Source organism: Entelurus aequoreus, linkage group LG01, assembly GCF_033978785.1.
Source record: "Entelurus aequoreus isolate RoL-2023_Sb linkage group LG01, RoL_Eaeq_v1.1, whole genome shotgun sequence".
In the NCBI taxonomy this organism is placed as follows: domain Eukaryota; kingdom Metazoa; phylum Chordata; class Actinopteri; order Syngnathiformes; family Syngnathidae; genus Entelurus; species Entelurus aequoreus.
Window position 1 is genome coordinate 33,371,012 of NC_084731.1, and position 17,018 is coordinate 33,388,029.

At 39.7% G+C, this 17,018-nt stretch overlaps 1 protein-coding gene across 1 annotated transcript in view; it reads left to right on the forward strand.

The window, feature by feature from the left end:
* Positions 1-2,194, forward strand: part of LOC133650789 (class E basic helix-loop-helix protein 40-like) — a 3,703-nt gene extending 1,509 nt beyond the window's left edge. Inside the window, exon 5 of the mRNA XM_062048440.1 lies at positions 1,124-2,194. Coding sequence (XP_061904424.1) covers positions 1,124-2,031 — 908 coding nt within the window. The 3' untranslated portion in view covers positions 2,032-2,194. The remainder of the gene's footprint in view (positions 1-1,123) is intronic.
* Positions 2,195-17,018: the final 14,824 nt, after the last annotated feature.

The window sequence follows — 17,018 nt, forward strand, 5'->3', positions numbered from 1 at the left end:
ATAAATTTTTAAAAAATAAATGTACTTTTAATATTATTTTTTTAAATATTGACAAAGTTGCTCGGACAAAAACAAAACAAAAATAGTTTTCTGTGGTTAGAATGATGTTTTTAAATAAGTGCCCTGCAGAGAATTCAGACCAAGATTAAGATGAGGTTTGACACTGCCAAAAAAAACAACAACATTAAAGTTAAAGTACCACTGGTAGTCACACACACTCTAGGTGTGGTGATATTACCCTCTGCATTTCACCCATCCCCTTGTACCACCCCCTGGGAGGTGAGGGGAGCAGTGAGCAGCAGCGGTGGCCGCGCTCGCGGATCATTTTGGCAATTTAACCCCCAATTTCAACCCAAGCAAGGAGGTAATGGGTCCTATTTTTATAGTCTTTGGTATGACTCGGCCGGGGTTTGAACTCACGACCTACCAATCTCAGGACGTACACTCTAACCACAAGGCAACTGAGCAGGTCAAATAAATAAATAAAAATACTGTTATAAAGCTGTTATGAATATTGATTGGCTTAGACTTCATCATTTGAGTTTGTTTACCTAAAACAGGGATTCTCAAACTGTGGTGTATCTGGTGGTACAAAAAAAAATCCCTTTGATTAAATATTCAAACAGTGTTACTGTTCAAACTGTGTGTAATGTGACAGCGGCCAAAACTATTAAATAATTTATTTACTAATAAATTAGTAAATAAAACCTCCGCCTTGTTTTTTTAATGAATACTTAGGCCTACTATGCTGCTGTATTATAATGTTGGTCATTATGGTGGTACTTGGTGAACAAAGTTTGACAGGCACTGACCTAAAACAAAATACATAGGCTGTGAGCTAGTAAAGCGCGGGGGGGGGGGCAAAGTGTGGCCGGGGGGGGTCATTTGTGGCCGGGATCTCGGGTGTTGTTGAAATATAATGAAAAAATATGAAAACATACATTTTCATACTAATAACTAATAATGATATACTTTGCAATATTATATTTATATTTTTAACCAAATAAAGCACCAAAATGGCCAACACGTGCTTTGACTTTTCAGGTTAGCACAGGCTTGTAGTAAAGTGTACTGGATCATGTGTACTTGCTGATACTGACCAAGCTTCTTGCTGCGTTCACAGAGCAACCTCTGGTCAGCCAGGAGAAGTCAGAGGAGATGTTCCGCTCCGGCTTCCACATGTGCGCCAAGGAGATCCTCCAGTATCTTGCAAGTCGTGAGAGCGACGGCGACTTTGCGTCGTCCCACGTCATCAACCACCTTCATAAGTTGGCCGCCGACGTGCTCCAACAGAGTCCAAAGCGACCCCGTTCACCCGTCAGCCCTCCGCCCCAAGAGACCCCCGCTTACAGCCAGCACCAAACCTACAAGGAGGCGCCTGCCAGCTCGCCACCGAAACACAGTGAGGGCTACGGGAGGGTGCCCGTCATCCAGCGGGCGCACGCTCCTCCGAGCAGCGAGCAGAGCGGCAGCGACACGGATACGGACAGCGGCTATGGCGGCGAGCTGGAGAAGAACGAGTGCAGCGCCCCTCAGAGGCGGCCGGACTACTACGGCCAGGAGGGCAAGCTGATGAAGCGCGGCGCCGAGAGGCAGAGCTCCGGCGTCAAGCGGGAAGACGACGAGCCGCGGCACAAGCAAGCCCGGGCGGAGTCGTCCGAGGACGAGCTGCTCTCGGGCGGCGAATCCTCCTCCTCCTCCAGCGGCTACGGCAGCTACATGAGCGTGTCCCCCAACCATCCGCCACCGCCCCCGCATCCCCTCTGCATGCCCTTCTACCTCATCCCGCCCTCCGCCGCCGCCTACCTGCCCATGCTGGAGAAATGCTGGTACCCCGGGAGCTTGCCCATGATGTACACGGGCATCGGGGGCTCCGCCAGCGCAGCCCTTGACGAGAGGCCGCCCCCGCCGGCTGCGTCTTCCAGGGGAGGCTCTCCGTCCCCGGCCGTAACCCAGACGCCCATGGACTCCCCCGCCCTCCTTCAGGCGCTCAAACAGGTACCGCCCCTCAACCTGGAGACCAAAGACTAAGAACACGTTGTCCTGAAGTGCATCCATCACTTCGCTCTTCATCACGGAATGTAGAAAGCATCAAGCGAGGAACAGGAGTAGCGGAGTCCGAACGGTTGAATGTCAAATGGACCTTGCTCTACACACACACACACACACACACACACACACACACACACACACACACACTCTTGTATTTGTTACCTTCTCGAGACCTCCGAAAAATACCTCTTTAGCACCACCCTTTCTAGATATATAAAGATTTTTATTTACAACATTAATAATATATACATACTATGCAAATATAAAAAAAGCTTGTTGTGAAAAAATAGTTGGAATTTCACAAGAAAAAGGTCACAATTTCACAAGAAAAACTTAGAATTTCGGCAGTATTATACCAAAAGTCGTAATTTTACTCAACGCAAGTCAAAATTTTACAAGAAAAGCTGAACATTTGTGCACTGTTATGATAAAAGTTGGAATTTTACTCAATAACAGTCGCAATTTTACTAGAAAAGCTCAAAATGTTTGGCAACTTTATGAAAAGAGTCGTGATTTTACTCGACAAAAGTTGCAATTTTATAAGAAAACTTTAACATTTTGCCAATATTATAATAATAATAATCGGAATTTTTACTTGGCAAAATGATGCCAAAAGTCCTCATTTTACTCAAATTTTTTTACAAGAACCACAAAACAATTGGCAATATTGTGATAAAAGTCAGAATTTTATATGACAAATGTCACCATTTTGCATTAAAAAGTAATAATTTTGCAATATTACAGAAACAGAAAGAATATGAGAAATTGTTCCCAATTTTATAAGGAAAAAGTCGACACATTGTGAGACAAAGACTGCTTTTTTTTTTTAATTCTTTGTTTGTAATTGTTTTTAATAGTCATTATTTACTTCAAGTTATTACAGTATGTCTCTATATACATATTTATTTTATGTTTTTTTATTCATTTTGGCCAATCGGGGGCACGTTTAAATTTCTCACACACACTTGTTATCACACATGCTGACCAGAGGGGGAGCACTTTTAAAACCGACACACAATCAATTTGAAAAATCCCTCCTTTTAGGGACTACCCTAATTTTGATAGATTCTCTATTAGACGCTATAGTTTTCCGCATCGGGACCATGATTTCGGTCCCAACTTGTTCACCGGTCCTCATATGGAAGGTACTTTTCCTTGTTGGTGTCTCAAGAAGGGTAGAAATACAAGAACACACACACACACACACTTGCCTGAATGTAAAGAAAGACGTTGCTGCTGTTGACAGAAGAAAAAAAACCGACACTGACGCATTTCACTCGTAGCTTTTGTGGGGGGGAAAGGACATGCTATTTTTTGTACGATAAAAAGTCAAACCAAATGTTAGAAATTCACCCAAAGTTTGTTGCCTAGTGTTCTTCATCATCATCATCACTTCAAAAAAGAATGAGAAGTCAGCCGTTCCCAAGCTGAGATGGGTTTTAATGTAATTATTGTGCATAGACTTCTTGTACATTTCTATTTTTGATACCTTGTCCATGCACCATGTGTGTACGTGTACATACTGTGCTGGGCCTGGTCTTGCGTATTCAAACATGTGTTTCCGCTCAAGTCAAACCTGGCGTTTGTTCTTGCCGTTGCCTTTTTGACATGTGAAAGGAGCTCAATCGCGTTGATCTCTGTTCAGCGCGGGCGAGTCGAGGAGGAAGAGAACGTGAATGTAAAAGTTTTACCACAGAGGACTAGTTTTTTCTACCGAGAGAGAGGTACTTGATATTTTATATTTTGGGACCTACATGGAAGATGATTGCTGTTTGTACATATTTTGTCTATAAATGTTGATATACATGTATGAATAAAGTATTTTTTTCCTGTGGAAAATGCCTTCTTCATGTAGTACCAGGAGAGGCGCGGTGATGCAACAGGTGTGATTGGATAGTGCAGCAGTGCCAGCATGTTGTTATGTAACCATGCAGTCACAGCTGCAGGCCCGTCTGGGCCCGCTAATAGAAGTGCAAGTGCTTGGAAACACGGCAAACATCTTATAGACTTAGACTTCCTTTATTGTCATTCAAATTTGAACTTTACAGTACAGATTAGAACAAAATGTTGTTGCATGAGCTCGTTGTAGTGCAGGATAAAAGATAAATAAGGTGCAGATATAAATAAATACATTTACTGTACAGATAAAAATAATGTACTTTTGCATATGCATCCATGTTTATGGATGTATGTTATATTGTCTCTATATTCCAGCAAGTTCATCCATTTTTGGGGGGAATTGAGGGGATTATTATGATATTATTATGATACTTTACCTTGTAGTGATATGTGCGTGTATATTATCGGCCGATAAATGCTTTAAAATGTAATATCGGAAATTATCGGTATCGGTTTAAAAATGATCGGTATCGGTTTAAAAAAATAATGAATATGTCTTTTTAAAACGCCGCTGTGTACACGGACGTAGGGAGAAGTACAGAGCGCCAATAAACCTTAAAGGCACTGCCTTTGCATGCCGGCCCAGTCACGTAATATCTACGGCTTTTCACACACACAAGTGAATACAGGGCATAATTGGTCAACAGCCATACAGGTCACACTGAGGGTGACCATATAAACAACTTTAACACTGTTACAAATATGCGCCACACTGTGAACCCACACCAAACAAGAATGACAAACACATTTCGGGAGAACATCCGCACCGTAACACAACATAAACACAACAGAACAAATACCCAGAACCCCTTGCAGCACTAACTCTTCCTGGATGCTAAAATATACACCCCCACTACCCCCACCCCCCACCTCAACCCCGCCCCCCCCCCAACCCCGCCCACCTCAACCTCCTCATGCTCTCTCAGGGAGAGCATGTCCCAAATTCCCAGCTGCTGTTTTGAGGCATGTTAAAAAAAATAATGCACTTTGTGACTTCAATAATAAATATGGCAGTGCCATGTTGGCATTTTTTTCCATAACTTGAGTTGATTTATTTTGGAAAACCTTGTTACATTGTTTAATGCATCCATCACAACAAAATTAGGCATAATAATGTGTTAATTCCACGACTGTATATATCGGTATCGGTTGATATTGAAATCGGTAATTAAGAGTTGGACAATATCGGAATATCGGATATCGGCAAAAAAGCCATTATCGGACATCTCGACTGTATACCCGCCATTTATACGCACCATCATTGTGTGAATGCTAAAATGCATGTTTGTGATGCATGCTAACATTAGCGTGCTAGTTTTTTTTTTGTGCAAATTTACAGGTATACACCTCCAGAGTCATATAATTTGGTACTTGACATACACCATATTGTCAAAAGTATTTTGTCACCATACTTTACTCACATATGAACTTGAAGTGCCATCTCATGGAATTGTCCAAACATTTTTGGTATCCTGGAGCATTCAACGTTACTTTCACTGGAACTAAGAGGCCAAGCCCAACTCCTGAAAAACAACCCCACACCATAATTCCTCCTCTTCCAAAGTTCACGCTCGGCACAATGCCATCCGACATGTAGCGTTCTCCTGGCAATCTCCAAACCCAGACTCATCCATCGGATTGCCAGATGGAAAAGCGTGATTCATCACTCCAGAGAACACGTCTCCACTGCTCTAGAGTCCAGTGGTGACGTGCTTTACATCACTGCATCCGACACTTTGCATTGGACTTGGTGATGTATGGCTTAGATCAAGCTGCTCGGCAATGGAAACCCATTCCATGAAGCTCTCTGCGTACTGTACGTGGGCTAATTGGAAGGTCACATGAAGTTTGGAGCTCTGTAGCAACTGACTGTGCAGAAAGTCTTTGCACTATGCGCTTCAGCATCCGCTGACCCCTCTGTCAGTTTACGTGGCCTACCACTTGTTGGCTGACTTGCTGTTGTTCCCAAACTCTTCACTTTTCTTATAATAAAGTTGACTTTGGAATATTTAGGAGTGAGGAAATTTCACGACTGGATTTGTTGCACAGGTGGCATCCTATGACAGTTCCACGCTGGAAATCACTGAGAGCAGACCATTCTTTCACAAATGTTTGTAGAAACAGTCTCCATGCTTAAGTGCTTGATTTTATACACCGGGCCAAGTGATTAGGACACCTGATTCTCATCATTTGGATGGGTGGCCAAATACTTTTAGCAATATAGTGTATGTTAACTGTTATCATGCTAGTAACTGTTAGCATGCTAATAAATGTTAGCATCTTCGTTTTTTTTAGTTCATTTTGCAGGTACACACATCAGAGTCATAAAATTTGGTACTTGACGTACATCAGGGGTGTCAAAGTCAAGGCCCGCGGACCAGATCCGGCCCGCGAATTAATTTATCTATGGCCCCCGGGAAGAGTTTTGATTAGCATTAGAAGCGGCCCGCAGGCCACAGCCGGCTGTTTTGCACGCATCAATACTCCGTCAGTGTTGGCGCTAAAAATTTTCAAAATGGGACCCCATCAAGTCATAAAAATGGGGTCCCACAGTAACTTTTGGGGGTCCCTCTTTTTTGTAAGCGTTTTGAAAACAAATGATAAATGTATGCATTATCCTGTTATATCTCACATTGGAAAAAGGTTGTCATAAACGTTATGTAATTCATCAAAAAAATAATAATACAAAAGAAAACACATTTTTATGCATATGTAAATGTATTCAGTTATAAACATTCATTCACTTTCTTCTTTCCTTCATGGATCTAAACTTTACCGCTGCCGGTATTTTTTTTCTACATTTTTATTGTAATATTTTAAGAATGTGTTTGTTCTATTTTTGGCCAAAGTAAGACAAAGAAAACAATCTGAAGTTGTCTTTATTTTACATTTTTAATGCCATGATTTTAATAGTCCCGCCTGTGTGTGCACAGATTTTCCTCCATGCGGCCCCTGAGCTAAAATGAGTTTGACACCCCTGACGTACATGTTACATGTTAAAGGTGCCCTATGTAGTAATGTGGCCAGAAATGGTACTGCAATCACGGTCAAAATTCTGTAGTCCTCTCCCACCCTCCATGACTGAGGTTGCCAAATACGCATCCGAATCCTATTCCAAGGAACTTCAAATGGCAATCGACGAGTCCTTTCTGCTGTTTATGCTTCTTGCAAGATGGTTTACTAAGTATTTATGCCACATTTTACTGATGTCGATTAGCCAAATGTATTTGTAATGTTACGCAGCAATATTTTAGTCGGGAGTCGGGACAGATTGTTGGCATTACCCTGCTAAAATGTCTAGTTTGACTGCTCGGACCACCATCGAATTATATTGTATATATAATAATATAGTATATCTTGCATAGGCCTACTTTGATGGTGTGGAGAATGCATATATTTTTAAGAGTTCTTTCTCTATTCATAGTCATGTTTCAAACAGCTAATATTTTCCCATGTACCGGTATACACTTTGTTCTTGTATCTTATGTCCGCAAGTAAACTCTGTTTTACCTTGAAGGCGTTGGAATGTGGGAGTTGGTGTACTCCCTTTTTATCTTATCTGTATTAGAACAATGAGGCTGTATTCCTTTCTGGGCAGGGTGGGGGCTGTTTTCGTATTCAATAAGTTGTCTCTTCCCTGTTTGATTTTCAGACCACTTCGAGATGCTGGTATCAGCGCATTTGTTAGGACTGGTCTCTTAAAGCTTTAGTAAAACTTGATAATATTCCTATTCTGTCTTGATGGTCCTTCTTACTCAATATATATGTCATCTGAAAGAATTTGGGATTGACCAGTGACTTTAATTCCCTGAGAGGAAGACTGGTCAGACGCAACAATTGCAAGCCAAGGCCAACAGTAAAATTACCGCCACATTTCATTCAGCATAACTCCATGTTGCATCCAACCTGACACACTGCATTCTCTTCCATGTACGCACATGAAAAGAGCATCATACACAAATACAAATAGACGGAGTAGACATTGTAAGGGTAAAATAAACTACATTTTTGGGGGTAATAATAGATGATCAAATTAACTGAAAATCTCATATAAAAAATATGCAACATAAGGTGGCAAGAAATATTTCAATAATGAACAAAGCAAAATAATGTTTTGGACCAAAAATCACTCCATATTCTCTACTGCTCGCTAGTGTTACCATATCTGAGTTATTGTGCAGAAATAACTACAAATGTGCGCTTCATTCACTAACCGTGTTACAAAAAAGATCAGTTAGAATAATACATAATGTTGGATATAGAGAACATAAAAACATGTTTTTTTTCTGAACCAAAAATATTGAAATTCAACAATTTGGTGAAATTGCAAGCAGCTAAAATGATGTACAAAGCAAACTATAACCTGCTAGCCAAGAATGTACAACAATTCTTCTCAACAAAAGAGGAGAAATATAACCTCAGAAGAAAAATTAACTTAAAACATTTGTATGCACGTACAACATTTAAGACCTTTATCATATCAGTATGTGTAATTAAATTATGGACTAGATTAAGCAAAGAAGTTAAACAATGTACTGATATGATCCAGTTTAAGAGGTAGTTCAAATTAATAGTGCTTACAAAGTCCAAGGAAGAAGAATTATGAGAAATACCTTCAACCTTATTGAAAACGGGATATTCTTCATCTCAGTATGTTTACCATGACTGACTTAATTACATATTGCAAGAACTGCTGTATTAATCATTCACTGATGTAATTGTGTTACAAAAAGGGTTGGATTAAATTAACTTTGCTTCTTCCTATTCCTTTTCGGACATGATGTAAAGGAAAATTATATGAAATTGTGTGATGTATTATACTGTAAGTGTGTTCATGTTCAAAATCTCAATCAATCCATCAATCGATCACCATCTTTCAGTGCAGTGCAATTCTATGAGCCAACCCTCGTTACGCAAAAACCACGTTACGCATAAATCATATAGCCTACTATCATGTCAATACAGAAAGTAGAAAATCCTGACATGTAATGCATTATATTGTGCCAACAAATACCACCCTATGTGTTTGATGCACATACAGTACCAGAAACTGCAGTTAGCCGTGCTAATGTCGGAACCCATTTCCTCAGCGTATCTGTATATTGAGAACGAAATAGGCACTGACACTACCCATATCAACATAGGTTTTATTTGTTGAAAATATATTTTGCCCTGTCAGTTGGATGACACATCAACATACAGGCTAACGGGCATATATTTCCCCTGTTAGCCTGTATGTCGATGTGTCATTGACCGGGCTAGCATGCTATGCATTTGTTACATGAACATACTAGCTTTGTTAGACAAGATCAAAGACTGTATTGGACAACATAGTTTACATACCAAATGTACATTTCCATTTATTACAAGTAATAAGAAAATGTAAATGCCTGACTTACCTATCAAGGAGGAAATTAGCAAGTTTGGGGTCAGATGAAAAAATCTTCTCCGCCTTCAATCGTCTCAATCTTTCAAAGGCATCCCCGATACAAATCCTCATTTTGTTCCTGGCTTTGTCATGAATAAGTTGAGAATCGTAACGACGCCTTTTAGATTTACTAAGGTCTGACATGTTTAGTAACTTTACCAGTGGCAGTAGATAGACGAAGAGGGCGGTGCGTAACTGGCAACCCGGATGTGACACACTCACAGACTTTTTAATTGGTGAAACGTTGGAGGGCGGGGCATCGAAATGAAAACAATAACAATATTTCGGGGCTGTAAATCTAATTTTGAAATGAGCATATCCCGGCTGAACTACCGTTATCAGTTATAGAGGTATTCGAAAAGAACATGATGTATTAATGCCTTTTGACATATCAGGGCCATTTAATGATGAATTGACATGAAATGATTACATATGGCACCTTTAACTCATAGCATGATGTTAGTAACTGTTTACTATTGGCATCCTAGCTACATTTTCATATTTATACACATCAGAGTCATAATTTTGACACGTAAATTATGTTAACTGTTAGCATGCTAAAGTTGGCATGTTAGTAACTGTTAGCTATTGGCATTCTAGCTTTTTTAGTACATTTTTACATGTATACTTAGTCGTATCATTTTCTACTTCACGCATGTTAACTGTTAGAATGGTTGCTTTGTTTTAGCTAATTCTACAGGTATACACATCAGAGTCATATGATTTGGAAGTTTTACATGTTACTGTTAACATGTTAACGTTGGCATACTAACTTTTTCAGGTACAGGTGTACACCACAGGGTCGTATTACCACATGTTACTGTTAGCATGCAAACTTTTTTATCTACTGGTATACAGCTCAGAGTGATATAATTTAGTACTTGACATATGTTACTTACTTTTGAGCTAATTTTACAGGAATACACATTTAGAGTCATATATTTTGGTATTTCAGACATATTACTGTTAGCGCATGCTCGCTTTATAAGCTAATTTGCACGTACGCATCAGAGTCATATGGTACTTGACACAAGTTAATTGTTAGCATACTAATGTCAACACGTTAGCTTATCAAAGCTAATTTTACAGGTATACATCACAGAGTCAAATAATATGGTAGTTGTCACGTTAACTGTTAGCATGTTAATATTAGCATGCTAGCTTTTTTTAGTTCATTTTGCAGGTACGCACATCACAGTCATATGATTTGGTAGTTATATTATGCTAACTGTTAGCATGCTAATGTAGCATGTTAACATTAGCAATCCATTTTGCAGGCATGCACATTGGAGTCATATACTTTGTTACTAGGTTCTATGTGGCTAGGGTTCACACGAAATGACATATTCCAGTTACAATATAAAGTTTCAGCCATATTTCGTCAGTGACCTGCACACCACATGACGCCATTTCTCTCCAAGCCGAGGGATTTTCCCTTTTCTCGGTTTCAACAGGAGCCGCTTTCTTTCCCCCTGCCGTGGGACATCAGCTCCGTGCCTAATGGAGTGGCCAAACATGGCGTATTTGATACATGAGTTATGCAAACACAGAGAAGAAGCGCTACTACAGCCAAGCCTGAGGATAGAAACAGGAGGCGGAATGTGTTGGTCAGAGAAACTCAGAAAGATGTGATCCAAACACAACTACTTACGCCTTTAAAAGCCACTAAACACCCTCAGACAAAAGCTGCTTTACCCCAAGAAGCAGAAAAGCAAAAGTAGCGACCAAACAAGCCTTACATAATAAACACATGGCGCAACATAGGACGGCAGTTTCTTGGAGCCCCGAGTCAGCACATTATTTGCATCTCAAAAAGAATACTAATTTATTTAGGGCCACGATGTCACAATTCTGGATACGTTTTATTTATGTTTTTTTAATTTTTGTCCTGTTTAGCTACTCAGGCAAATCATATTGTCGATGTAGATGCACATATTTGCTGTACAGATTTACTTTACTAAAGAGAAGTGTGGAATACTTATCTTGTTGCCTTATTATTATTAAACTTTATTAAGTGGATTTATTTATTGTTTGGCACAGCCGGAGCAGAGCAGGAGGGGATAGAAAGAAGAAAAAAGACCTAGGTGGAAATTGCGGGGACAAGAAGGGGAATTTATATTTATAATTTATTTATAACACCTCCCAAGGGGTGATCAAGGGTGATGGGTCAAATGCAGAGAATAATTTCGCCACACCTAGTGTGTGTGTGACAATCATTGGTACTTTAACTTTAACTTTATAAGACAGAGACACAACAACTACAAAAGCAAAAATAACAACATCAGCAAATACAATAAGGTTGGAAAAGGATTGAAAGAAGTCGTTCATGCCACACTAAAAATAATCTAATAATAATAATAACCGCATATGTGGGTAACCCCCCCCTCTAGGGGAGACCGAAAGCAATGGATGTCGAGTGGGTCTGACATAATATTGTGAAAGTCCAGTCCACAGCGGATCCAACACATCAGCGAAAGTCCAGTCCATAGTGGGGCCAGCAGGAACCATCCCGAGCGGAGACGGGTCAGCAGCGTAGAGATGTCCCCAACCGATGCACAGGCTAGCGGTCCACCCCGGGTCCCGACTCTGGACAACCAGCACTTCATCCATGGCCACCGGACCTGTGCAACTCCCCCTCCATAAGGGAGAGGGGAGCAGAGGAGAAAAGAAAAGAAAAGAAACGGCAGATCAACTGGTCTAAAAAAGGAGTCTATCTAAAGGCTAGAGTATACAAATAAGTTTTAAGATGGGACTTAAATGCTTCTACTGAGGTAGCATCTCTAACTTTTACCGGGAGGGCATTCCATAGTATTGGAGCCCGAATAGAAAACGCTCTATAGCCCGCAGACTTTTTTTGGGCTCTGGGAATCACTAATAAGCCGGAGTTCTTTGAACGCAGATTTCTTGTCGGGACATATGGTACAATACAATCAGCAAGATAGGCAGGAGCTTGACCGTGTAGTATTTTATACGTAAGTAGTAAAACCTTAAAGTCGCATCTTAAGTGCACAGGAAGCCAGTGCAAGTGAGCCAGTATAGGCGTAATATGATCAAACTTTCTTGTTTTTGTCAAAAGTCTAGCAGCCGCATTTTGTACCAACTGTAATCTTTTAATGCTAGACATAGGGAGGCCCGAAAATAATACGTTACAGTAATCGAGACGAGATGTAACGAACGCATGGATAATGATCTCAGCGTTGCTTGTGGACAAAATGGAACGAATTTTAGCAATATTACGGAGATGAAAGAAGGCCGTTTTAGTAACACTCAATGTGTGACTCAAACGAGAGAGTTGGGTCGAAGATAATACCCAGATTCTTTACCGAGTCGCCTTGTGTAATTGTTTGGTTGTCAAATGTTAAGGTGGTATTATTAAATAGATGTCGGTGTTGAGCAGGACCGATAATCAGCATTTCCGTTTTTTTAGCGTTGAGTTGCAAAAAGTTAGTGGACATCCATTGTTTAATTTCATTAAGACACGCCTCCAGCTGACTACAATCCGGCGTGTTGGTCAGCTTTAGAGGCATATAGAGTTGGGTGTCATCAGCATAACAGTGAAAGCTAACACCGTATTTGCGTATGATGTCACCTAGCGGCAGCATGTAAATACTAAAGAGTGCATGGCCAAGAACCGAACCCTGGGGAACTCCGCACGTTACCTTAACATAGTCCGAGGTCACATTGTTATGGGAGACACACTGCATCCTGTCATATATATATATATATATATATATATATATATATATATATATATATATATATATATATATATATATATATATATATATATATATATATATATATATATATATATATATATATATATATATATATATATATATATATATATATATATATATATATACATATTTATATACATATTATACATATACATATTATACACATTGGCATATATATGTATACATACTGTATATGTATTCATAATATATATATATATATATACATATATATATATATATAAATATATTATGTGTAATACAAATATATATATATATATAAATATGAATATGTCTTAATATTGTTTCATATATATTTCATATTTACCTATATATATATATATATATATATATATATATATATATATATATATATATATATATATATATATATATATATATATATATATATATATATATACATACATTTTGTATATATACATTTAAAAAATATATTTATTCATGTATATTTCATACATACATATACAAATATATATTTATATGTATGCATATATTTATATAAAAATATATATTTATATGTATGTATATATTTATGGTATTAATGTATGGTATATATATATATATATATATATATATATATATATATATATATATATATATATATATATATATATATATATATATATATATATATATGTATATATATATATATATATTCAGGGGCGGATTAAGAAATTTTGGCCCCCTGGGCCTGACATGGTCTTGGCCCCTCAACCCCCCGCGCGTGTGGGCGCACACACACGCACGCACTATGCAAGAAATACTGTATACTGTGAACAGACATGCACACTGTACTGTACAGAAGAGTGCACATACTGCACACACACTATTAGGTATACCACACAGACACTGACAAGCACAGGTTTCACACAGACACAGGGGGAGGGGATAAATGGCCTAAAAATAAACATTTTTGAAAATGATTACGCCCACTTCAGTGATGGTGCATTGGGTCATTTGAGAGATATTATGTATTGGAAGTTGGTAGCTATCATGAAATAAACCCCCCAACCCACCCAAAAAACTAAATCGGACATGATTTTTGCCCCCTTTTCCTCCCTTCTATCATTAAAAATAAAATAATATCTTAGGAAAACACATTGGCATAACGGCAGCTGTGCAGCAAATTGAGGCTCAAAGTCTGTATCTATTTGTGGTTAAGCTTGAGGAGAAGGAGAAAGGTAAAATGATAACATGCATCGGAGAGCACCACAAAGAAAGGTGTAGGCCAGTTCATGGTACAAGGGCTGCATGCAGGTCAAGATAGCCCATTTCCAAGAATGCTATAGTGGCTGGACAGGCACTGGACATGTCCTGAACTCAGTGTCAGACGTGGCTGCCGAATACTTGGATGAAGTGAAGCAGCTGACAGATCTCATGCTGCCCCATCTGAAGACTGTCCTGGCCAGGCAGAGGATGGATGAGGAGACCTTCCCAATGGACCCTGTCAGTGAACAGGCTAGTAACATTGATGGCACCCCTGTGCACAACATTGGGATGGAGAGACAATGTGGCAAGGTGGACTACAAACTGAAGAAGTTGGGCACACTTAACGCAGTCAATAGGTCAATAATTTTACAGAAGAGCCAGGAGCTTCAGAGGTTTCAAGGCAGCAGCACAAGCAAAAAGGGAGGTTGAACTCAACTGGAGTAAATTCATGAAGGCAACATTCGAGAGTAGGGCAGATGAGAAACAAGAGATGGCTCAAAGAAAGGAGAGTAAGAGACTAGACATGCTGGACACACTGAAATCTTTTGATGGCCCCTTCACGATAGTGGGGAAGTTGAAAAGTTCCTTGTGGATGAAAGTCTGCACAAGAATGCAAAGCTGCAGAGAATGAAGCTTGAGGTTCAGTTTGCCAGAGAAAGCACCAAGCTTCTGCCTAAAGTCAATCCTATCTTCACATTCCAGGTGACACTTCCCAGAAATGGCAAAAGTGCAATTCTCCAAGTCATAATGGATACTTAGAATTTTATGGTGGTGGTAAGTATTCATGAAAACAGGTAGCCTAACATTAGTGAATGGGTGAATTCTGGAAATAACCTAAAAATCTTACACAGTGCACCTTTAAGCAAGGGGTTTCTTTCGTGCTTTCAATTTTGCAAAATCATCCACCACATCATTGAAGTCCAACTCTCTTGTCAGCTCACTCTCAATTGCCATTAGAGATAACGCATTTAATCTTTTCTGAGTCATTCTTGTGCGCAGCTCATTTTTTACTCTTGACAAAAGAGAAAATGAGCGTTCTCCCTCACAGTTACTGACCGGTAGAGTGAGAAAAATCTGTAGCGCAATGTATGTATTAGGAAACGTAGGCTGTAGTCCAAAATGTATTATTGTTTTGAGCAGTCCTGAAGGGGTCCTCTCCTCATCAGTGTTGTTGAGCTGTATAAAAGATTTGAACTGTATAAGCTCCTGTCCAAGACTTTCATTGAGGTCAGATGGGTATGATTCAGTGAGAATCTTGGCCTTGTGAAGGACTGAAGCATTGGACTCTGTATCCAAAGAGAAAAGGACACTGAACAAATTGTTCAGATGTTTGTAGGCCTCCAGACGGTGATTAAGGCTTGAACTCAGTTGATCAATAGAGGCAATAAATGTCTCTATTTGAAACAGTTGCCTTCCCTCAAGCACAACATCTGGGGATGCTGATTCATCAGCAAACTTTTTACGTTTCCTCGTCCGTTCAGCCCTGTAAGATGGGGTGCCACCCAACATGTTTAAGGCTTTCTGCTCAAAATGATCAAATAGATCTCTTTGGGAGAGAACAAAGGTGCGCAGAGATTCCAGCAATCTAACTGCTGTACCAAGGTCCATGTCTGCTTTTTGAAGTTGCAGACTTGTGGCCTGAAATCTGGACAGAACAGTGTCCCAAAAGCCTGCCATGAAGGCCATCTCAAGTGAATCCAGCTTCCGCACTAGACTGTCAGCTTCAGTTCGTGTGTCTCGTTTCTCTGTGTCATCAGTGGAAATAACCTGTAGTGCTGCTTTTATTTTACTGTAGTTCTGCCACAGTGCTTTGGTAGATTCTGCACGGCAACTCCAACGCGTGTTGGATAAAGCTTTAAGTGTGAGATCTATGTTGGAATTGCCAAATACCCTGTCCCATCGGTGTGTGGATGCAGTTGTGAAGTTGTAAATAGACTGAATCAAGTCAAAATACTTAGAGACTTCATTTCCACATCTGTCAATGCTGTTGACTCCCACCAAATTCAAAGAGTGAGCTGCACATGGAATATAGTGTATTAATGGGTTGCTTTTCTTTAAGTGAGCCTGCAACCCATTATACCTCCCTGACATGTTGCTGGCATTATCATAAGCCTGCCCCCTGCAATTTGACAGCTCTAACCCTAGATTTTCCAACACAGACATGACACAGTTAGCCAAACTTTCACCTGTATGGCTAGTAATGGGCTCAAAACCCACAAAGCGTTCAACAACACTGCCCTCTTTGCTAACAAAACGGAATATGAATGTCAATTGGTCCACATGAGATAAATCTGGGGTTGAATCCACAATGATAGAGTAGTATTTGCTTGCTTGCAGTTCATCTGCTATAGCCTGTTTGGTTTTTGCACCCATCAATTCAATGAATTCCTCACAAATGGTGGAGGACAGATATGAGGTATTACCTCGACCCATCTGCCCAAACTTTCTGATGTGATTCTTTAGAAAGGGATCAAATTCAGCCAGGACCTCCAGAATACCAAGGTAGTTCCCATTGAGAGGAGACCCTAACGATTCATTTTTACCCCTAAATGCAAGGCCCCTTTCTGCAAGGAATTTAATGACTGCAACAACTCTTTGTAACACCTGCCTCCAATAGCTGCTCTCTGCCTGAAACTGTTTGAACAGGTCTGCATCAACTGTGGCACCTTTGG